Source organism: Ursus americanus, chromosome 7 (genome assembly GCF_024610735.1).
Source record: "Ursus americanus isolate L20-20 chromosome 7, mUrsAme1.1.p, whole genome shotgun sequence".
In the NCBI taxonomy this organism is placed as follows: Eukaryota; Metazoa; Chordata; class Mammalia; order Carnivora; family Ursidae; genus Ursus; species Ursus americanus.
This window is the reverse complement of record NC_142133.1, coordinates 18545716-18571191: the sequence shown is the minus strand read 5'-3', so window position 1 is coordinate 18571191 and position 25476 is coordinate 18545716. Positions and strand designations below refer to the sequence as shown.

Genomic DNA, 25476 nt, shown 5'->3' with positions numbered 1-25476 from the left:
AACTTCTGTGTACTTGACTTTTTGCACCTGCAAAACGGCATGAATAATGGTAAATACTCATGACCTTGTTGTGCTGATACCAGACACAGTGCGTGGGGAGCGCTTCACGTTCAGTCTGCCACATAGAACCTTTGACAATATACACTAACTTTTATTAGTAGTACTAGCAAATTAACGGAGGACTAAACCATCTTATAAATGGAAATAAACCTATATCCCCTGGCAAGAAGGAGAAATGTTAGTAATTGACACTTGAACACCTAGAAAATTTTTTGAAGTGTTTCTGAATTCTATTAGCATAAAACTTTTCTCAGTAGCCACTACGAAACTAAGAAGACAAGAGCAGTGCTTCAGTTGGGATAAATTTAGGTTGTGAGGATGGGAAGAGGGCACATATCAACGCTATTCTAATTTTTGGAGGAAAAAATTGCAGGTCTCTGCCCCGCTGAGCTCTTGAGAAAAGGAATGATTAGCCTTCCTGGCTGTGCTTATAATCGGCCTGCACTTCCTAAGACATTCAGGTAGACTGGGCCACAGGACCTGACCAGCCACAGCACCACACGCCCGCTCCCCGTGCTGGATGGCCTCCCTTCTGTATTTCGCAGCTCTAGGCTTGACATGCTTTCTTATGAGCTCAGTGGAGAACCTACCTTTCACCTCAGCGCTTGTACTTTCACCAAAAAGAATGTCATCTTTTTCCAACAAAAGAAAATTGAGATGGCAATAGCTTTCCGACAGGAACATAAAGTGAGTAGACCCAGTGTTAAATCAGGAAAATTATATACTTCTCTAGGGCCCAGAATGACCTTGACTTACACAGACAGTGTGCAGGGAACCTGGTTAAGGAGCAGGAACATAAAGTGAGTAGACCCAGTGTTAAATCAGGAAAATTATATACTTCTCTAGGGCCCAGAATGACCTTGACTTACACAGACAGTGTGCAGGGAACCTGGTTAAGGAGCAGGGCACCTAGCACCCAGCGACAGCTCCGTAGCTGAGACCCTACCCTGTATTTCATTCTGAGTACACCACAGGATTCCAGAGTAGGAAAGGAAGGAGGAACAAAGAATTGACCTAAGGATTTTAGAAAGAAACCTAAAACCTCATCAGAAGAGCTGTTATTTCCAAGATAATAAACCTTGCTGTCAGTGATGACTAAAGAGTAGCCTGAGGTGATTGATTCAATGATACCTAAAAATATAAAACATAAAAATGAAATTCTGAAAGAGGGAGAAATTTAATGCACTCCAACCATGGGAGCCAGAGAGCACTGATCTGTGACAATAGAATGTTTCCCAGATAAATAGAATCAAGCTCCTGATGCAACCTGACAATTAATGGCCTGAATTAACATGCCCTGCAAATTAAGTGATCTTTTTGTCACTTGAATTCGCAGGCCTCCATGCATGTTAGGCCACTCCCTGACTGCAGTGACCCCCAAGAAGATAATGTCCTAGGCGGTCAGCATCACAGCTGAGCAAGCCATGGTGCAGGGTACATATTGCAGGAGTGTCTGATGGTTGGGACAGCTGCAGGTTCCATACCTGTTGTGTGGAAGATGCAGGGAAAATCATCAGACTATCCTCGTTTTTATATCATACTTGATCCTTCTCTGAGTGCTTTCACATTTATTGTTCTACCCAACCTGATTTTCCTGAGAACCCCGGGAGGTAAATAACGTACCGCCATGATGTTCGTGATGAAAAAATGTTAACGGTATCATAAATTGTTAAGGGTCACTTAGTAAGTCAGGTGCAGTACCTGGGCTAGAACCCAGTGTCCGATATTCCTTTTACCACTCTGCAATGGTTTCCTAAAATTCTGCGTGATGCAAACTCCTTTTGCCGTAATTGTCAGATAGATGGCAACAGGTGCACTGGAGTGGAGTTGGAAAGGTAGAACTGGACAGCTGTGTAAAAATGAAACCTAAAGTGTTCAGTTCTACAGGAAAGGATGACATTGAAAATACTAACAATTGTTCTGTGGTCATAAATGCAGACGCACCGAATGTATAAAGTGATAATAGCTATGGACATACTTGAGTATGAATTTTGTCTTGCTACTTGTGAAGCCTAAATAACATAACCTCTTTGAGACTCAGTTTCCTTTCCTGTAAAGTAGTGATAACTCCTATACCACAGAGTTGTTCTGAGGCATAAATTTAGATAACGTGTGTAAAGTGCACAGCACAGAGCCTACAATATACTAACAATTCAGCAAAAGTAACAGTTGTTAACTGCATAAAATCAGAAAAGAAATTTAAGCCTCACAGTGAGTGAGAAGGCAGAGTAGCTGCAGTGAGCATCAGTTGACAAGTCATGTGAAAATAGTTCTACTAAAGGTAAATCTATGCAATATTTAGGAGCAAATAAAGAAGGAGTTTTTGATAACACAGTATATTTAAGGAAGCTAACACCAAGGTATTAGGAAATCTTTTCTGGAGCTCTTCAAACCCTGACCTGATGTGTAAATTGTAAAAAAAAAAAAAAACCAAAAAAAAAAAAAAAACCAAAACAAAAAACATGACAAGCAACTTCTGTCAGAGAACCAGAGGGAGGTCTGCAGTATTCACACGCACGCACATGTGCGTGCACACACACATTGCTCACTACTCTACTTACAATGTTGGTGCCGTTTTTGTCTCCCTATAAAGCAGATTCCCCCTAAATTCCTAGTTCCAGGCTTGAAGATTCTTTGGAATGAGTCCTCTCGGTTTTTGTAAAGATGAGTTGTTCAACTTTCTATATGTAAAAAAGTGAAATGCATCTTAAAGAGAAGTGATTTCTGGGTGTATGTATTCCTAGGTGTTTTAGTCGTTAAGCTAGCAGGAAAAGAAGCTATTTTGCTATTGCAGAGTATACTTGAGTAAAAATCAGTAATGGAGAGTATAATCTACATTTCAGAATATAGCTCTTCTTGCATTTTCTGAAATTTAATACATTTTGATGAAAAACATAGACTCTCGAGTCTTCCTAGCTGATTTTCTCAATTATTGCCTATATGGCTTTTCTTTTGCATAACAATTATAGAAAGTTTGGCTGACTGATGAGGCTCTTTTCAACTTCCTTTCCAATAGACACAGTCTTGAAAAATACCCTAGAAACTTCTGCAACTATTCTGCTTATTTTGAGGAAAGAGCTCCAAATTAGCTCTCAACTATTTGTAGTGCTATGGGTGTCAGATGATGTTGATGTAAATAAGACACCCAGATGAACCAAACTGGAGACTGCTAACTTGGTTGATTTTAAATAACTTAGTGACTTAGTCATTGGAAGTAAGTGGCTTATTACTTGGAGACATAGAGAAAACAAGTGCAGATATGATACTTGCATTGATATAAATCGATCCCAATTTGCCTAAGCACAGGAGAAGTGATTTCTGGTTTAATGAAATAAATATCATATTTCCTTCTTTTCCTGAAGATATTGGAGGGGCTGGGAATTAGGTAAGTATTGAGGGAATGATATTTATGATGTCACTGTCAGTGTTTTGCCCACCAGTTTATTACCTCTGAAATCAGAGGTCTCTCACATTTTTTTAATGGTTAAATTCACCCTAGTCTACCGAAAATTTATGAACTCAACAAAAATCTCTTCCTCTAATCAGTCAGAAAGCATACATTCTTTAGTGTGTGTGTGCAATCTTCATTAGATGTTAGAAGGTGAGGGAAGTGGTGGAAAAGACAAACAGAATTACAGGAAGCTATCAAAGTCCTAGCAACATAGTCTGGAATTGAAGAATCAACCCAACAGAAATGAGACATTTAAGTAAGCTTTCACAACGGTGTGGGTTCCGTACTAAAATGGAGGATGGCATGTATGGTTGAGGGGAGATTGGGATGAATGTAGGTTTCCTACAAATCCCCCCATACATCTTCGTGATTCTGCTCTTGCAGCTTCAGGCCCTTCTGTCTCACGGTTTCCTTCTTAATCCTCAGTGCCTTTCCTGAGTTCAATCTAGAAACCTGGATCATTCTTCTCCTTTAAGTCTCAATGCAAGTACCTTCTACCAGAGGGCCTTTTTCTGATGTCCCTTTCTAAAGCCCCCTCTTCATTATTATCTCTCTTAGTACCAAATTTTGTGCCTTCTTTTAATATTCTGTTTAATTTTAAAATCGTCTTGTTTTCTTATATTTTCTGTTGTATTTCTAAAACACTAATATATAGACTTGGGTACTTGATATCCTCAACATCTTATATGGTACCTGGTAAATCGTTGTTACTCAGGAAATATTTGTTGAAAAATTTTCATCAGCTTTTTCTATTTGATTTTATTTTCCCCCTTTTTTCCTACCTCCATACATAAACCAAGGGTAACAACTTGACATGAATCTTTCATATACCTTTCACCATGTTCCTATTAAAAACATATAAATATAGGGTTGTTTTTCTTTCTTGCCTTATAGAAGCGGAAGCATGCTATATGAATTAAACTACCTTTTCTCCTTTACTAATATATTATGGACATCTTTCAGGTCAACAAATTTGACTCTAACTCCTGTTTTCAACTCTATTAAAATTCTAGACTATGGGTGTGCTGTAATTTATTCAACCACAGCCTTGTTATCAAACTTTTAAGTTTTTACACATTTTTCTTTTCTTCTCATAACATTATAGCAAACATCGTGTATTTATATATTTATGTGCTGGTATATTTAGTTATGTAGACTATATTCCCCAAACTGAGGTTGCTTGATTAAAATATTTGTGTAATTTTTTTTAACTTATATTGTAAAATTCAAGCATATAATAAGTTAGAGGGAATTGTATAATGAACTCACATGTACCCATCACCTACCTGCAATTTAATCTTTTAAAAATTTTAATAGGTATTATTAGATTACTTCTAAAAATGGCTGAAGAATTCATATTCTCACCAGCAAAATTGCCCTCTTCCCAAATAAATATGTTTACTACATTATCATTATTTCTTTCTTCTTTATTCCTCTAATATTGTTGGGGAAAAAAAAAACCCTCCTTATTTTATTTTGACTTCCATCCTAGTGAAATCAAGCATCTTGTCCTACATTTAATCCATTTGGATCTATTCTTCACTTGCCTGTGTGTATTTTTGTTCATTCTTCTATGGATTGTTTGGTCTTTTTCATATCACTTGATACATGCTCTTTGTATTTTAAAGGTATTAACTCTTGGTCTGTCATATGTGCACAAATATTTTTTCTCTCCTTTTCATTTTCACTTGGTTAGTGGCATCTGTTTCCCCCCAGAATTGTTACTACTTATGAAGTCAAATATGCTGATCTCATCATGTATGGCTTCGTTGCATGGTCTGTGACCTGTATGTTAAGTTTTATACCCACCTTCAAATTTCTTCCCACTCTCCCCCAACATTCACTGTGCTACAGCCACTCTGGTATTTGTTGAGTTTCTGAAACACAAGCTCTTTCTTTCCGTGAGATCGTTCCTCCTTATTCCTTCTGACTAGAAGACTCTTCTGCCCACTTTTCACTTGACTAGTCTCCAAACCTTTTCCATGTGTCAGCATAAATGTCACCAAGTCAGGTCTTTCTGAATCTCCAGTCTAAATCAGAAACCCTTGTTCTATTCCTACGTGGTAGCTACCATTTTCTTTCATCACAGATGTTCCAGCTGTTACTTTAACTGTATGATTCTTGGTTGGCATATTCAAGGTCCATGAAGGCAGTGTCAAGTGTGTATGGCTATCCAGTCTACCCCCAGGCCCTAGTACAGTCCTTGGAACATAACTCGAGTTCACTAGGTATTAGTTGACAGAATGAGTGAATATTCTCAGAAAACTTCACAGCAGACAGAGCATTAAGCTAATTTTGAGGAATAAGTAGTGTTGACCCAGGCACAATGAAAAAGATCATATGAAGACAGGCATGTAGGTAGAGTTTTATTGACGTGTGGAAACTGGGGACAGCAATGAAGTTATGACTGCAAATTCCTTGGAGAGAAAGGGAAGATAAGTTTGAGTAGGTAGCTGTGGGCAGACCATGAAGGGCCATGAGGGTGGTAGTCACATTGATACTTGAGTAAATACCTTGACACTTTCAAGGGTTCTAGTAAAACCTTATGGGCACAACGACCATGTTAAAATTTATGAAGCCTGTGGATGGCTAAGCTACAGACACACAGTTTACAAAGTATAAGGTGATTGAAAAACAGCCTTCTGTAAATGCCGTGATCCTCTGGCTTCCCCCAGAGATGGGGGAGAATGTGTGCGTTCCTCAGTTTTCGCTGTGACCAAATTCATACAGGGTATGATTGTTCATTGCCTTTTTTGTCCTATGGGGTGCCATTTGAGGTAGTAGCTTGTCCTCGTTGGTGCTTTCTGCTGGTCAGGCACACGATGAGGCTAGCATCCGGTCCCATGCAGTATTGACATTTCTGGTGAAGATAATCCCTCAGTCCCCTCTGTGGTGGTGGGCTCTGTACTTCCCTTCACACAGGTGCCTTTGTGGCTTCCAAAGAGGAAACCTTAGATCAAGGAGCCACAGAGGTGGCAAAGGCTTATTGATTTGCAGATTCTTTCTGAATCTCCATTTTATTGGAAGGGCTAAGACGAGTCAGACGTGTCCTCTCTCAAGCCTTTTGTCTGACCTGCTTGAGCAAACTTCTGAATATGCAAGATGGGTGGAGTTGATACAAAGGGAAGATAGGAGGGATCTGAAACATCCAGCATTCCTCACCTCTCAAAAAACCCCAGTGTGAGTTGAGATGAGAGCATGCATCCAAATCTTTGCCTGCCTGCTTTCTTGCAGCTGTGGCATTTAAACATGCATTCTTTTAAGTGATTGCATCATAATTGTTTCTTCTGACCCAGGTTGTATTGAAGCACAGAAGAGGAAAAAAAGAATAAACTTCATTTTCCTGGAGATAGGGGACAAGACTGTGCTAATCTCAATTCACAAACACCCCAGGAACCTACAATTCCAATTTTCTTTTCACAGTATTAATGAAACTGGGTACTGGAAAAATCAAATCTTCCCCCATAAATCTGAAACCATTTCCAAGACTAGCCTAGAATTATAATAATTTCCACATCTATTAAAACACAGTACAGTGTTCTGTTCTAATGAGATCATTTTAGGCAGCTTTTTCCTAGGTGGGTAGAGAGAGAAATTTAAAATTGATTACTTTAATTTATGATAAAACCAGAAAGACTGGTCAAAGACTCTTAGTGAGAAAAAAATTTAATAAATGCATCTTGCCAATAATTTTTAAAAAGGATTATTGGGGGACAGGATATCTAACAATTCCAGGTAGCAGAATGATATATGTTGAGCATGATGGAGTTTTATAATCCTTTAAATAGCCCTCCTGATACAAAATATATAGCTCATATTCCTTTTTTTTTTTTTTATCACTGGTGTGTTTTATTCCTTACTATTTCTTAAACGTGGCAGTCTCTTATATTTTTTTTTCTTAAAACTCTAAAGCTGAATTCTCGTTGTCATCAGTATATAGTGAAACTCACTTCATCCTTGATGTGACAGGGTCATGGCTGATGACGTACCTATACACAGTCTGTATTGAAGAAATAAAACCAACAATAAGAATTGCCTGGAAACTGTAATCTTACCCTACAAAGCTAAGTTTGGAAACAACATAAATATAATAAGATTACAGTGGAAGAACAGCTCATCCAAGTATACAAAATAGTTTCATAAAAATGACAATTTGAGTGATAAAAAGAGCATCTGATAGCATGGTTATTGCCTTGGTGAACTTACCAATGGAAATATAAGGTCCCACCACCCACCAAACCCACATTTTATGTGACAGGAATTAGACTTTAAGCATCATTTCTTGTGAAGTACTGTGAAAACATAAATCAAGAGCCGTTTTATTTTTTCATAACAATATCTGATTGCTGTTTTTCCAGTCTCAGAAAGAATAGCCAAAGGATGCCAGGCACTTCCCACTGCAAAATGAAGCCTCTTTGGAAAAACTGGCTAATGTTCAAAAATTTACCTTCCAAAATTCATGGTTATTTTAGCACTTCACCTGTGAATCATCTTGCTAAGTAAATATGGGCTTTATGTTCCCCATTTGCCTGAACTAAGGCTATGACTAGATACAATCAGACAGTGGCACACTGATGAATATAGGCTTCAGTGCAAAGCTTAATGACTTCCTCTGCTCCGCATATCCCCATCTGCCTAACAAAAGTTTTTAAGATTGGTAATAAAAGAGCATTTATTTTGATAAAGCATAAACTGTAAACAAATTTAGAAGGTTAAATGATAAAGTAAACCATTCAATATGAAACACAAAGACTACGTTCTGGTGAAACAATCACATTTAGACTTTTTTTTTTTTTTTTTTTTTTTTTTTTGCCAGTATGGACTGTTATGTATTGTGGTTTGAAATTAGGAGCTTGGCAATAGGTTTTGTCACTCATTGAGCACCTTGCTGACCCATTATGCTCCCTGAGGGCCACCTTCGAGGACAAATCATGAGCTGGGAAAGGGCCCCACAGAAGAGCTGGAGAAAGGAGGAAGTAGTAGGAAGAGCAGAGAGGAGGGTTTGGTGGCAGAGGCCAGAGGAGCTGGTGAGGAGTGAGACCTGCCACAAACAGTCCTCTCTCTTCTGTTCTCTGCCATAGCCTCATATATCACTTAAGCATGTTTGTTCCATGGTGTTTTTTAACTGGGCCTAAATGAGTTCTTATTTGGGGAAATGATGTTCTTTCACAGATGCAGTGCCAAAGGCTGTCAAAAATAAAGAAAGAACATACATCAGGACAATTTCTTTTCCTGTCGTGGTAGTTTAAAATAACTATCTCAGCAAACTTACGGATAAGTTAAATTTTTAAATATTTCATTTTTAAATTTTTCGTGAAAGCAACAAATGCACTTTTATTCTTTTTATATGACAAGACACTGGAATGTGTCCTTTTCACTAACAGAGCATTTTCCACAATGAATTATTATCTGATACAAATCAATTGGTTTCGGGTATAGTATGGAACTATGTTAATAAGTGTCCTAATACTTGAAAGACTGTGCCTACCTAAATAATCACAGTATTAATCAGACAGTGAAAAACAAGAAAATACATAGAGCTGGAGTACAGGATTCTTGACAAATCTGGGCCAAAGCAGACTGTGTAGAAGGCTTCTAAGAGAGACCATCAGATCTTACCAAATATTTGACAGAGATAAAGAATTAAAAATCACTTTTTCTCTGTCTTCTAAGATAACACTGTTTACCCATCTGTGGGTCCGAGGAGTACTTTCATAGCCATTTAGCTGAAAAGTAGCTTCTATGAAAGAGGTTATAACCCTTTTGACAGCTCTGTGTCCTTAACAGTGCGGTCAGTAGCTTCTGAATCATTTAGGCAAAAACGCCCACGGAAATCAAAAGCCTTCACATTGCCCTTCAGGTGCTTGTACGTGCTTTCCCCACAGGTGTAGACCGTGTAGTTTACACTCCATTCCGGGTGACTGAGCATACGTGATGATGGGTGTGAATGACACAGGAGGAAAAGCATCTGTTGTTTTAGTGTTCACAGAAATTGTGTGTAACTCACGATGCTTTCGTACTTTATGAATCATTGAGCTAGTATATAAATGGTCACTTAGGATATTTCATCTGCTCTTTTTTTTTTTCTTTCTTTTTCTTGTTTTTTGGCTCACTACCTAACCCTCAAGTCAAAATATGTTTGCCACCCACTGCAGCTGGAGGCTTGCCTGTTTGCAGGCGGGAGAAAGGATTCTTAGGTGTTCTCGCTTACTCAAAACCTACCCATCCCCAGTCCTCCCCAGGTTTTCCGTTGACTGGGCTCTTTGTGTCTCTGGTCCAGTTAGCTTAGTTTCACCTTAAAGTCCATTAACTTCTGACCATTCATGGACTCACTGCTAATATGTATATATTCCATTCTCTTAGCCCCCGCCTTGACTCTCTTTTACCTGTTTTGAAAGTGTTCTCTTCACCTGCTGGGACAGAGAAAGGTAGATAGAGTGAAAGTAAACCGTAGTTCATTTGTTTGTTTTTTTAGCCCTGCTGCTGAGAAAACACATACCTATTGTCTTATTTATTTAAAATATCTTGATTTAGTGTATAATGGAGTATAAAGGGAATGCAGAATTCTCAAGTACATGAAATAGAAGAATTGCTAATGGATGTCTCTGATCAAATTCCTTTTTTCTCATTGTTATAAAGGCTTAAGAGGAGATGACTGTGTTTCTTTTTTGATATAAAATTTTCACCAAATTATGTAAGAAGGCATTTAGCCTAATTTTTAGCCATTTCTATGATTCTCTACATTTAAATGAATATGAAATTTCCTCAGAGGTTTTCCAGTGATCATCAGAATAAACCGTTAATAACAACAAGTGAAGCCACATTTATAATTTATAAATATATTTAAATTTCCCTAGCCTTTTTTTTTTTTAAAAAGATTTTATTTATTTGAGAGAGAGAGTGGGGGAGGAGGGGTGGGAACAGAGGGAGAGAGACAAGCAGACTCTGTGCTGAGCATGGAGCCTGATGTGGGGCTGGATCCCAGGACCCTGAGATCATGACCTGAGCCAAAACCAAGAGTTGGAAGCTTAACCGACTGAGCCACCCAGGCACCCCAAATTTCTCCAACACTTTATTGTCCATCTGGGAGAGATGTGTTTAGTGTATAAATAAATACTTATGATCTTAGCACAAAAGTTAAGAAAAAAATGTCATTTATCTTTCAGATTTGAAGCAAAAACAGAAAATTAAATAATCAGTGAGATATGGAAGCAACTTCATATATTGCAAACAGACCTATAATAATACCTGTGGTGGTTATTAATTTTTTAATGTGAATCAGGGGGAAAAAGCATAAAGTGTTTCATCATCGGGTTTTTGGCATTTTTTGGTCGGTTATTTTTAAAAAATGATGTTCAGAGTCTTCATTTACATATGGGTTACAGACATATTTTTAGGACTGCATGTGACTTAAGCAACATTTTGGCTAGAGTTGCAAAAAAGGCAAGTATTTTCCTTAAATAGGAGGTGTTTATCAAATGACTCCATGGCAAAATTGAAGCACTTGCGGCTTCGCTTGGGTCTTTGAATCTCATTCTAGTTTTGACATCAACTTGTTGCTGTACTACTTACACGGTTGTTATGAAAATATATCAGAAATATTTGAGCAGATAAATAAGATTAAAATTCTTGGATAAAATAGTCCATGTATAATACCAATTCCTAACTAGAAAAAAATGAATATAGATACTCTTCGTACAAAACATTTAAACCCTGCGTTTCATTAAAACGCTCAAGTCTTCCCGGCATGAACTATATGACAAGGATTTTATAACCATTTTCCCCATTCTTCTCTGACCAAGTGAGATCATTAAAAAAAAAAAATGCGTTTAAAATAAAAGCATTCCATCAGGGTGGGGGAAAAGATTTACGTAACACTTAAATAAAACCCTTTCTTTAAACACCGAAGACACCATGTTAAAAGAAGGATCCAGGGGCGCCTGGGTGGCACAGCAGTTAAGCGTCTGCCTTCGGCTCAGGGCGTGATCCCGGCGTTATGGGATCGAGCCCCACATCAGGCTCCTCCGCTATGAGCCTGCTTCTTCCTCTCCCACTCCCCCTGCTTGTGTTCCCTCTCTCGCTGGCTGTCTCTCTCTCTCTGTCGAATAAATAAATAAATAAATCTTTAAAAAAAAAAAAAAAAAGAAGGATCCACAAATGAGCAAGTAACAAGTTGTCGTTCAGTGAAAGTTCGCAGCTGAGCTAACTGGCCAACTTTGGCAAAGACGGCTGTTTGAAAGAGCAAGGGCTGCCTTTGGTTTGTGAGGTAGTGACAGAGTTCCAGCAGTAGGCTCTATTCTTCTTGAGAGGAAATTAATTTCCTGTAATCAAATGCTGCGGATTATAGTCTTTGTCTCCTTCCACCTTGGCCACAGAAGCAACAACGAGGTTTTTTATTCAGCAACATTCCGTGGGCTTTTGTAAAAATCAGCAGTGACATATGCAGCAGAGAAAGGTTTCACCTGATACATTCTGCTGCTCCAGAGCACAGCATAGAGCTGCTTTGAGCTGAGAGCTGTGACTTTGTCAGTGGCTATATGTGTAAGGCTTTATTTGGGGAAGGAAAGGAAAGTGACAGCAAGAAACCCCCCATGATGCGGAAGAAATCTTGGTGATGTTTGAAAATGGGATTACAAAGCAGCACAGAGCTATGGCTGGTAAATGGTTACCAGTATTTAATAGGAGCTTCTGTAGAAATATTTAAAAAAATAGCTAGTAAGTGATGGTGAAAAATGGTAAAAGCACATGGACTGGTGGACTCATGGACTAGTAAGTGATGTGGTGAATAGCTAGTAAGTGATGGTGAATAATGGTAAAAGCACATGGACTAGTGGACTCATGGACTAGTAAGTGATGTGGTGAATAGCTAGTAAGTGATGGTGAATAATGGTAAAAGCACATGGACTAGTGGACTCATGGACTAGTAAGTGATGTGGTGAATAGCTAGTAAGTGATGGTGAAAAATGGTAAAAGCACAATCGTAGTCTCCTTAAACGGTTCAACTTCTGCACAAACACACCCACACACCCCGTTTATAGACACATACCTATATAGCTGTTACATATACAACTTTGAGATTCTTTAAATTCATTCTGCGTAATTTACAAAAAATAATCTTTTGAGAATTGCAGCATTTTTAATTCACTGACTCGGAAAAGCAATCTTTTTCTGTAAGACAAAGGAGAGGACAGAGATTCAAAGAAAACACAATCCATAGAGAAAAATGACCTGGGGGCGAGGAATAGGATAGATTTTTATCTCTGTACAGTTCCTATTCTTTTAAAAATTTTTTCAAAAAAAAATAGTTTATCGTGTAGAGAAAAAGAGCTTCTCCCCATCCCCCAGCCCTCATTCACAAATTAAATCCCAGGACTGTTTCTCTGCGTCTGTCATCAATTTCAGTGCCTGACTGTGCCCTGGAGAAGACATTAATGAACCCTGTAATCCATTTCTTGTATCCATGGAAGAGCTTTATTTATACTTTGGAAAGACTGAAGGAGAATTTTGCCAGTTGAAGAAAGTAGGCTAGCCAGTCCTTTATTCATTATTATCAATTTAAAGTACTGAATTTTGACTCATACCCGATTTAGATAGTCTGTAAAACCAAGAAAAAGTATTTTCCTACTTCACCCTCCCAAACTTAGTTTTGGTGGTCACTCAACCACGGCTAATAAATAAGTGGCACATATATACTTATAGGAATAAATAAACCCCTGGCAGACAAGGATTTAGTTTTGTTAAAACAAAAGTTTTAACTTTTGTTACGTTTTGTTAAAACAAAAAAGTTTGTAAAGCTATGACTAAAATCACACTTTTACAAGCAAGCATGAGAAGTCTATTCAAAATGCGTGGATTATCCTATTGTTCAATACTATAGTCATTACTGTATGAGGCAGTATGATTTCTAAAGTACTGCTAAGCTTAGCGATCATGGTTCAGAGTCTAGAGTTAGCCCTCAGTGTTCTATAACAACATCAACTTGATTGCTAAGCTCATACCCTCTGATATTATAAGGTAGTGTCATTATGCTTTTTTTTACCTTGTCGGGTTTATGATTTCTCACCTGACACATCAGTGTGGCCCTTAAGAGCTACCTGAAGGTTATGTGGGGCTGCACGTACAAAACCTTATTAACAAAACTGATCTGTGATAAAGAAAAGATGGCAACAAATCTCTCCCCAAGTGCTTTGATTCATAGTCCCTAGTTTTTAGTGACCACGAGGCATAGGGATCGCTACATTTAGCAGCAGTGTACGTCTCCTAAAGCAGTAGGTGTTACTCCATTAGGCATGGAAATAGATGGTGACTGTTAATACAGCTCTCGGGCATTCAGTGAACTCAGGAATCACGCTCTGTTTTTTTCCCCCCTCTTTCCTACAGCCAACCCCACCCGAGCAGGCGGGAGAGAGCCATACCCGGGCTCAGCGGAAGTGATTCGGGAGTCCAGCAGCACCACGGGCATGGTGGTGGGGATAGTCGCCGCCGCCGCCCTGTGCATCCTCATCCTCCTCTATGCCATGTACAAGTACAGAAACCGGGATGAAGGCTCATACCATGTGGACGAGAGTCGAAACTACATCAGTAACTCAGCACAGTCCAATGGGGCTGTCGTAAAGGAGAAACAACCCAGCAGTGCGAAAAGCGCCAACAAAAATAAGAAAAACAAGGATAAAGAGTATTACGTCTGATCCCAAGATCTTAAAAAGACCCTTGTATAGAAATAGTCTTCATTTTATCTGAGACATAATATAAACTTATTTACTTTCCTTTTTACGAAGCACATACAAAAGAAGACAGGGAATGCAATCAGGAAGGAAAGACTGTTTTTAAAAAATAAAAACAAGTATCTCATGCTCTTGTTTCTCCAAAAAAGAAAGAGAAAAAAAAAAAAAAAAAACACAGGGGCCAATAAATTCCCTAACATCCACAGTGTTTTCATTTACTCTGCCTGTCTTTATGTTGCTGGAACATTCCTAAAAGACAGTGATGACCGCACGCATTCATAAAGCAAAGGAGTATTACAACATCAAGGCACAACACAAAAATAACACAATACACACCACAAAAAAAAAAAAAAAAAAAAAAAGAAGCTACCTATGATCCTGGATTTAGCCAAAGTGCTAGCGCTTTCCTGAGAAGTCAGTTAGTCCGATTGCCAGAGAAGACTGTGTCATTTTGAATGACCCAACCTGCAAACCTTTGGGTTTGCCACCTGGCGCAACTGGAGCGGTGGTTGGAACTTGCATTTGAAACAAAGTGCTGGCTTTTTTGAAGACTTGTGTAGGAACACATTCAAAAAGCCCCTTTCTGGTTGTGAGGGAAAAAAAAAGTATGGAGGCCTTATTTTCAACAATGTGAAATATAAGGCACATTTCACACTAAAATTTCAAAACAAAACAAAAAACAAAACCAAGAGGGCATAGATGCAATCATTGGGAAATTTTCATGCACGCTTAATATGTTATTACATATGTTTATATAAAATCCATCTCTGTGTGCTTTCTGGACTGTGATAAGTGACGTTTTATAGCCTGTTGTATAGAAAATGCAAAATATATCTCTGCTCTTCAGCCATTTTTGGTAAATTCAATGTTATAAGTGTTGCTAAGTATAGGGAGTTTTATGACATCAGAGCAACAATTATTTCAGGGTTTTTTTTTTTTTGCCACCATTATAAATTGCCACAATTACTTACTTTTTTAAAAAAAATTACAATGTAGTGTTTATTCTAAGGAAGATATGTATGAATGTATATAAAAAGACTCAGCTACTTTTTTTTTCTAACATGTACAGCCTTCATTCTGTTGCAATTAAGTTTTAGTATTTGTATGAAAGGTGTGAATTAGAAGGTAAAATATATACATATGTATCTTATAATCTTCTTTTCTCTCCCCAGTACTCACATTTTCCACATACTTTCACCATGTACAATCACACACACACACACACACACACACACACACATACACACACACCAACCCAGAGGAATCCATCAGAAATGATGGAAAACCCGAGCATATATATAACAGCAAATGTTTACTGACAAATTGAAAAGCAGGAAGGAAGGAAGATAGTTGTGCCAAGGTATTGATGAAAAATGGGGTGATTTGCTTCATTGAGATCATGCTCCCAAGAAACCCTGAGAATATTTTAGGCCCTAATGAAATGGAACCTTTTCTTATGAAATAGAATATCACTGGTATATTGCTGCATGAATATGAACCATTATGTGGAGGAGGTTACAGAAGCAAAATTGGTTAATCTATACCTTAACCCTGGCTGCTGCAATTAAAAACTTTGTTTCCAATAAAATTATATACATATATATACATATATATATATACATATATATATATGTATATATATGTATATATATAATGCCTCTGAACCTGATGTGCATGATATTGGAAAGTAAACATTTTCTCAACTAAGAAAGTATTTTCAGTAATTTTTGATTCTGTATTACTATCCATCTAAAAAATCATTATTTGTTGATTATTGACCACATTTTAACTTTTCTGGATTTACATATATATCATTAAATATAGTTTTAGTCTAACACACATTAAGTAATAGAAAAGTAGAGATTATACACTTGTTTTTGCATATTGTTTGGACAATGTTCATAGCAATAAATTATTAATGTGAGCAGGCAATGCAAAGGAATGCATTATTAGATTGGAAAGTGATGCTTCAGTAAAAATTGGTCGCATTACTTTAACATCTCCTTAAAGAATGATAGTAGATTTCATAAAAGAGAATACCTTTACAATTAGCTTTAATCAGCAAAGGCAAAAAATGCAAAACATCTTTTGTGATACTTCAGATGATGAAAAAAGCCAAGAAGTGGCCTGGATTTCAGACATACAGCACCTTAGAAATATGTATAGTTCATAGCAAATCACCACTATCTATGGTTGCCAAGTAATTGTGGCGTGTGAAAAGTCCTAAAGGCTTTTCACGACCCAGAAAGTAGAGGTTTAAAACTAAAATTTAGTATCCATAACTTGTGTTTCAGATTTTCTTTTTCTTTTTTAATTTGCTAGCTTAAAGAATTCATGTCTTTTTTTTTTTTTCTCCTCTCATTCAGTCTTACTCAGGGAAAGCCAGTGAAATAAGAAGGTAAATATGAAACCACTGATTCACATCTTGAGGTTTTAAAAAGAAATGGTTGCTTTTCCATATGATCCACTGAACTCGAACTAGTTTCCATCTGGAATGATTCTAAAATACGATAGAAAACAAATAATGGTATTTTTAAGCAGTATATCTATGAAGCATGTTGTTTGGGATTGATTTCATTGTTTCTTTCCAGCGTAAATTTTAAAATTTCATGCAATGATATAATCTAATATTGTCAGTAAAAATACTTCTAACGTTATTGGCCTTCACAAAATCTAGCAATTTTTTTTTCTTCTTTCTTTCTTTTCGAATGGAGGAAGAAAAGAGAGGAACATGAGTTAGAGAGGAAAAAAAAGACATGAATAAGATCCCAAGTATCTTCATAGCAAATGTATCAGGGTTCCATGAATAGTTTGCAGTTAACAGGAGTTCACACTACCTGGCATAAATTTGATTACATCTCTAGACTGTAACTTTTCTGATTGAGTATGCTTCTTTTTTATCCATGTAATGTGTTGCCTTTTTAAAAAACAAAAACAACAACAACAACAACAAAAAACAAATACTACAATAATGTGTGAGGTGGTCAATCCCCAAGACATCAAAGAAAGGCCACATGACCCTACCCTTCTAGTGCTTTGTGTGATTGGGTATCTAAGGGTTTTGTTTTGTTTCTTCTGTTGCAAGGCCAATTTATCCATTATTGGAAATGCTAAGCAAGTGGAATTTACTGTTTTGTTAATAAAATATTTCTTAATACAACTGTGGATTTATTGATTTAAAAAAAATATATGCGGCACCATTTTGGGACAAAGTGGCCCAGTAAGGAAGGCTGAGTTTGAAAGGAAAACCTGCCCTTTAGACGGGGCAGGGGACGAATACTGCCTCTCTTTTTCTGGGTTTTAATATTCATTAAGCACATCTACATTCCCAGACTTAAACATACCGCCACGAAATGTACCTTTGTTTACACCTGTTCATCTGGCTCTCCAGGAAACTGCAAACTCATAAGAAGTAGTGACAAACAACTCGAAGATGCTGATTTCATACATGTCATTTTCCCTATAAAAAGCAGTATAATTGAAGTAAATCTGTGATTAAATCCCAATACTATCATTTACTAGCTACAAGTTACCTAATTTCTTTCACTTTTCTCATTGGTAAATTAAGGATAATAATACCAGTCCTCATAGGGTAGTAAGGATAATAAGAACTAATGTGCCTTGCACAACTAAGTGCAAAGAAAAGGTGGCTACTTGTGTACTATTATTTTCCATAACAATAATGAATTCAAGAAAATATGTCAAAAATGTTTGCTCAGGTTGTGTTATTTGAAAAATAAAAATGCAAAAGATAAGTGTGTAAAGGAATATACTTTTTCATCTCTCAACAATTTTTTTTTTCTGCAAAAGCAAAGTCACTGTGGAAATGAGATGACTCATCAGTTACTTTCTGTAAGTTTCAGTCCCATAGTTGGCAACTGATTTAAAACTGGACTTTGAGAATAATCTGATAGAAAAGCATGAGTTCGGTCTTTTTCTACTTTTTTCACAGTAAAAGGTTTGAGCATGAGTGCTTAATCTATTTTATACCTACCTTGTTCTAGACACATGTTATTTCTTTCTTATTAACTCATAACTTTTAAATATAATGGGGAAAAAAATCAACCTCTTCTTAATGTCTAAGTTAAAGGCTGTGTAATGTAGCTTACCATAAAAATATGAAATTTGAAAGATGTGAAATAAATAATAACAAATTTACCAGATAAGGTAAACAGATAAGGATTCTTGACCAGTGGGACATAGATCCTCGGAGTCCAGGGGTTAGTAATCTCTAACAATATTTATTAATATTTATTTGACAGATATATTCAGCAAAGTATTTCCCTGGGAAGAGAGTCTAATTAGGCTCATCGAATCTTCAAAGGACTTCAAAATTCCCTAAAATGTTAAGAACCAAACCAGCAAAACAAATATTGTATATAATCAAAACTTTGTTATGAAAATAATACTGAAGATAAATGGTTCAGTGAGGATTAAGAAAGCATCAAGGAGATATCATATACTTTTACAATGTACATAGTATCCTTTTTTATAACTTTTTCAGCTACCTGACTTTTATATAGATTAATTTTGCTTTGTTTTTACAAGTTCAACCTTCAAGTATTTATTGAGTACTAGTATATGTAAATCACTGTGTTCATCTCATATCCACTATTTTGAACAACGTGATATTCATTTGAAGACAAACTTCTCCGAAGATTGGAATACTTGATTAAGTATTTGAAGATACGTTGTACATATCTACTACACAGCAAGGAAGGCTCTATCCACCAAAAGCACCCATCCTGTGGAGGTCATCAATATTCCAAAGTGGTAAATGGACTACAAAAACAAAACAAACAAAACAAAACAAAAAAAAACACAACACCTAATTGACCTCAAAATTAAATTCGTTGAAAAGGAGGAAATAGTTCTTCATGAGGCTTATACAAAGAAGATGCTCTGACCACTTCTTGATAGTTCCTCTTTTATCAAGGAGCCTGAGTGATTCTAGACCAACTATGATAAGTGTATCTCGTGCTTGTGTAACAGTCATTGAGTGCTGTTCCCCCAGACAAGACAGCAATTCTGGGTGAGGAACACGGCTATTCAAATGGTAGTGTCCAATGTGTCTTACCTGAATCAGTTCTATGGAAGAAATGGCGATGGTTTATAAGGTGCCACTGATCAACCCTGCTTAAGAGTGCAAAATAACTCCCTGAAAAAACATAGAATATGGAGCCACAGCATTGATCCTTCAGTAAAAATAGCAATAAATAAAAGAAGTCTTTAAATAAATAAATAGTTTCGTGGCTCAGGTGGTTAAACATCCAACTCTTGATTTCAGCTCTTGGGTCCTGAGATCAAGCCCCCCATTGGGCTCCCTGCTGGGTGTAGAGTCTCCCTGAGATTCTGTCTCCCTCTGTTCCTCCCCACAACTCGTGCTCTCTCTCAAAATAAATAAATGAAATCTTAAAAAAAAAAAATAAGTGGGATGAGACAACTTGTAGTTTGTGAGAGTTTTAAAATATAATGCATTTAAATGGTTTTCATAGTTAGAATTTGATACCTTACTAGAAGATAAAAAAGAAAATAAAGTTTGCCTCCTTAACAGTGCAACTGGAGATGTTCTGGGTAGCTACTAAGAGTAGAATTCACATAAAATGATATGTTCAAAATTAAGACTATTTTAAAGGTTTGAGTTAATAGTTCTAATGTAGATGGCACTTTTACGGTATCCCAGACAAAGCACTCTCTAGCCACGGCTAAAGGAGTGGCTGTACCTTTTGCCAGGTAGTCGGTTTCATTGTAGCGTAGTTGTGATTTCTCATCTCTGGATTCCTGTGGCTCCCACTTGTTAGTTCTAATTTTCTTTGTGCAAAATGGAATGTATTCCGTCTTCCACGTGACAGCCTTTCCAATATTATCACTTTCCTTCCGCCCTTGCCTAGGTTTTGTCTTCTCCGTTCTTAATATTCTGGTTTCCCTTGGTTATTACTCAGATTATCTGGATGCTAAGATTCTCAAAATCTTAACACTCATCTTAAACCACTCTTCTTCTCAAAATGTGATATACAAGTGACCACAGTACTTATAAGACCAAATTACAATGGTTGTATCAATTTCCTTGATTTGAACTTTATTCTCTCTAATAATGACATTTAAGGTTGCATTATTTTTTTAAAAAGCTTATAATACTTTTTTGGATTATATTGAATTTATGATCAATTAAAATCATCAGACTTTTTCCAAGACAGGTCTCCTTTAACTTATACCTAAGAAATTTATTATCTGAATTTAAATCTAGGACTTTATAACTATCCATTGCCCTGAGTGTGAATACTGGCCAGTTGAGATAAATTTATATCTTGGTTCTCTCACAATGTCCTTTCACACAAAATCATTGGCAAATTTTAAATATATTTAGTGAAAATATGTTCCCTAGGAAAGATATTAGGCATGCCTCAAGAGACCTCCCACTAAACAAATGGATTTTGCCCCTCAAGGGTCATTTGGTAATGTCTGGATATGGTTTTGGTTGTCATGGCGGGGACGGGGAATGCTGCTGGCATCCACTGGCTGCAGACCAGGGATGTTAATAAACAACTTACAATGCACAGGAAAGCCTCCCCCAAACAGACAATTATCCTTACAAAATGTTGGTATTTCCAAGGTGGATAGTCATAATACATCTCACCTGGCTAGAATAATACATATCAACTTGCCAATTGTCTTAAGTGGAGATTCACTCAATTTCATCTTGTTTAGGAGAAGATCATGAGAAACTAAGTTACTGCCTTGCAGTCAAGATACAGATAATTTTCTCCTAATGTGTCAGTGAATCTATTGAGAAAGGGAATTAGTTTAATTTGTAATGCTGTTTATTATTACCACTTTTTGAGGAAAAATGGCCACAAAGCATCTATTTTTAAAAACAAGTCTAATTCTGATTTAAGCTCATCACTACAGAATTTGAAACATTCTTTAAGTATTACTTTTATTTTTTATTTTTATTTTTTTTAAAGAGTTTATTTATTTATTTGACAGAGATAGAGACAGCCAGTGAGAGAGGGAACACAAGCAGGGGGAGTGGGAGAGGAAGAAGCAGGCTCATAGCAGAGGAGCCTGATGTGGGGCTCAATCCCATAACGCCGGGATCACACCCTGAGCCGAAGGCAGACACTTAACCGCTGCGCCACCCAGGCGCCCCTGAGTATTACTTTTAAAATCAGGGCAAATGTTGCCTCCTCTATTCTTCTACTGTCACTTCCTATTTTCTAAAAATGTCAAAATAACCAGTATAATTTCATGATCACATTAAAGTTCTCTGGACTATATGTGGCCTTGACAAGGACAGATCGACTTTTAAAGAAAGGATGTATAAATCATTTACTCTTCACTTACCTTGAGCATCAATTCTCGCCGGAACCCCATTTTTTGGAATCTGATCGCAAGAGGCTTAGGCCTAAGTGTGATTTCTGGTCTGCTTAGTCTATCCGAGAGTCTTCAGTAAGTACTCTGGGATTTTTTATCATTTCCAGAAAGCCACTATCATGGACTTTTCCTTCCATTATCCAATAAGCTCTCTCAATATCAGAATGTTTTTCAGAGAGGTGATTCCAGGGAGCACTGGAAGAGGAATGGGAAAGGGACTTAAGGATGAGAAAGAAACCCAATAAGATTGTATTATTTGTCAGGTTGCTACCATGGACAGTAGAGCCTCACCACTACTTGGGAATTCTGGAAGACAGTGTAGAACGTGCTTCAAATTTGTTCCGCCTGAGGGCTCAGGAAATGGGGATGTTTAATCTGTCAATTCCCTTCAGTCTTTTTTTGGAGGATTTCTAAGGGGTAAAAGGGAGTCAGTAACTCCAAAGTACTCTATGTGGTGTTGCAACCTGAGTATGCACAGTGGTCCAGAGAAAGCCCTCAAGCAAGGAATTGCAAGTGTTTGCAGCTGGAAGCCCTTGGGTTACTGTGCCCCAGAATGCGGAATGCTAGGGTGTGCAGATGGGTCGTCTGCAGATCCATACAGTTTCTTATGCATTTGTGACTTAGTACTTTTACCAAAACAGAGTGCATTCAGTTCTCTGTCTAGTAAAATCAGTTCTGAACTAAGCAGCTCCTTCTCCAAAATGATGTGATTTTACTCAGACCAGACTCTGTATTTTCCCTGTGACACTTTGATGGTTTTCTTAGGACAATCATGGCTAGTTTCTGGCCATCCTGCAATCACTTCCTACCATAACTACAATAGTCTCACAACTTCTATCTTTTTCTCAGTGCTAGTGGGATAATTTCTCTCAGTGTCATCATGTCACATAGAGCAACTTAGATCCAGAACCCAAGTCCTCCTCTCCTCAAACATAATCAAGGACCACTGGGCATGTGGCATTTTCCTCTGTGGATGGGGAAAGGGTCATCCCAGGAATCAGACTCACCTGCTTTCTTTGTCCATATGTTCTTCACAAATGACCCACTTTACGTCCCTCACCCACTCTGAAATTGTTTCAGAAGCCTGCCCTCGGGCTGGGAGAGGACGGGGGTAGAAGGTATCCCTTCCCTATTTGCAGAAAAAAACACAGAAAGTGAACTTCTAAAAGGTTTAAACATTACTTTACTCTATGTTCCCAATGATAAATCTGAATTTCTTCTAGTCAGGAGGTGGGATGGGAGAGGTTGTGCCTTTGCCATCGCTAGCTTGCCTACGTGCCCCACATACGCTCAGGAGCTCACCTGCAGACCCTTGCCCCGCGCCTGTGCGCGTTCCCTCAGATGTTGGAAGTGTTCCGCACAGATGCCCGCTCACTTCTTTATACTCCTCCTGTTTCCCCTTCAACCAGTGCTTTAACCTTGTTTTTGCTCCTCTCGTGACATGGAAGTCTTCACGGTATCTAGTGTGGGTTTTAAGGCATGGCCATCATGGGCTTCCGTAGAGGAGCATTTCAAGTCCTGAATGTGAAAAAAAGGATTACAGACATCCAAGTGGTCTTATAGTCGGATACAATTTTATTTTCTCTTTTTCTATGTTTCTCTATTGGTCCCTATGTAAAAAACTAAAGCAGAAACAAGGACACCTGTTGGTTGGGCGACCGACTGTTGGTTTTGTTTCAGTTCATGATCTCATGGGTCATGGGATGGAGCCTCGTGTTCAACTCCACGATCGGCGGGGAGTCTGCGTGTAATTCTCTCCCTCTGACCCTCCCCCCACACATGTTCGTGGGTGCATGTGCGCTCTCTCTAAAATGAATAAATAAATCTTCAAAAAAACAAAAACAAAGTCAGACACTGCACTGCACGTGTTGTTCTCCTGACAAGGACCCTCACAAGATACCTTACCTGTTCGCTTCATTTTGGACTAAATTACGCCAAAGAGTTCTTGTCTTCTTACTGACCTTGAGTCGTGTTACAAAGACATCTCCATTACTCTAGAAGAAACTGTATTCTCTTACTCTTCCTGATTCCTCCACCTGTCATTTCTGCCCATAGAAGGCAGGAATAGGGCCGCCATGACTCCCAAGTGTGGTTTTACACTGTGAGCTGTTAGAGAGCTCTGAGCCTAATTACAGTTATCTTTGGTATCTTTCCATTTAGGTATCACATATATGCATACACATATATATAAAATACCCTTTAGGCATTATTTGTGAATTTGTATTTTTTAAGAGTTTCTATTCTGTTTTCGAAGTTTCCCATTATCTTTAACCCTGTTTACCTCCACAATCTGGCTACTGAATAACATATACATTTACACTGTATTTTAAGAAATCTTTTCTCCCAAAGCCAATAGCATATTATCTGTCCTGTCCCCAAGGTTTCCTTCCTTTTCTATTATATATTTCACAAAATTTCCTGTTTTTTCCATCACTACACCAAGACCTCATTACCTGTTGCTGGTGAGCATTAAGTCCAGAGTACCAATAGATTTTGTTGCCTTTCAAGACTTGTACAAATGATCTACTTTTGATAAAATGAAACTTTTCATAGGTAATGTAAGTAGATGAGATTTTGACATCTTGTTTTATTCCCCATATTGGTAAAATCTTTTCTATTCTTCTCCACGATATCCCATTTTCTTCTCTACACTTTCATCGTCACCAAAATATTCTTATCATACTTCAACATTAATGCTCAAAATATCTCTATTGGGTAAAGTTTTACACGGAGGGACGCTCTGCTCCTAATAGCTTCTGATTTTAAAATGACGTACTTAATTTAAACTTGTGGATAAGACATCAAACGAAACTATTTTTTGCGAAAATTGACACATGAGGTGAAAATGTCCTACATGGCTTAATGGTTAATGGTTCTAAGCATTGTGGGGTGCTGTGTGGTTTACAAAGTACTGTTGCAATTACCATTTCATTCCATTTCACAATCACCTTCTGTACAGACAAGAAAGATGATATATGGGTATTACCAAGCACAACAGCAACAGTGGTTGCAGGGATCACAGCATGGCTTACAAGGTATTACACACAAAAACGTTAACTGACTAAATTAACTGGGCAGCTCTTGATTAGCTATTGGTTAAGAGAAATCCATGATAGGGGCGCCTGGGTGGCTCAGTCGTTAAGCGTCTGCCTTCGGCTCAGGGCGTGATCCCGGCGTTCTGGGATCGAGCCCCACATCGGGCTCCTCCACTAGGAGCCTGCTTCTCCCTCTCCCACTCCCCCTGCTTGTGTTCCCTCTCTCACTGCCTCTCTCTCTGTCAAATAAATAAATAAAATCTTAAAAAAAAAAGAGAGAGAAATCCATGATAATTCAAAAAGATCTTTCTAGCTTTATCATACTACAAATCATTTCTTGGCATGACTGGCAAGTAGCAAAATTTTCCTTTCTTATAAGTGTTGCTAACATAAAGCAGAAGCCCAAATACTCAGTAATAAGTCAGTAACATGCATCGGGGTCTCAGCTAATAAAAGAGAAGTTAAGGAGAAAATGATGAAGCCAAAGAATCTAAATGTATTTCTGCATTTGAATAACGTGTTGGTGATAAAGCTACTCCTTATAACTAGCATATTCCAATCTATTATTCTATTTTATCTTACAATCTTCCTGTGCGGTAGCTACAACTGGGATTCATATCTCCATTTTGTAACTGATAACAATGAGAACCAGAAAGGTTAAGAAACCAAATGTAAAGTGACTTCTAGCAATAAATCAATATCTCCTATATTAGGTCATCTCTCTCCTGAAACCAGGGAAACTAAATTTAGTGTCATAGCTTAGAAGAGCTGGGGGGAAAAAAAACACAACTTTTCAGCTCCTTCATTTGTAGATGAGGAAATTGGAGCTTAA

General features: G+C 37.6%; 1 protein-coding gene across 14 annotated transcripts in view; it reads left to right on the top strand.

Annotated features, from left to right (window-relative positions):
* Positions 1 to 17395, top strand: part of NRXN1 (neurexin 1) — a 1098989-nt gene extending 1081594 nt beyond the window's left edge. For all 14 annotated transcript variants that reach the window (XM_087863385.1, XM_087863384.1, XM_087863379.1 and 11 more), the window contains one exon: positions 13892 to 17395. In XM_087863385.1, the coding sequence (XP_087719511.1) occupies positions 13892 to 14199 (308 nt within the window). In that variant the 3' untranslated portion in view covers positions 14200 to 17395. The remainder of the gene's footprint in view (positions 1 to 13891) is intronic.
* The last annotated feature ends 8081 nt before the right edge of the window (positions 17396 to 25476 follow it).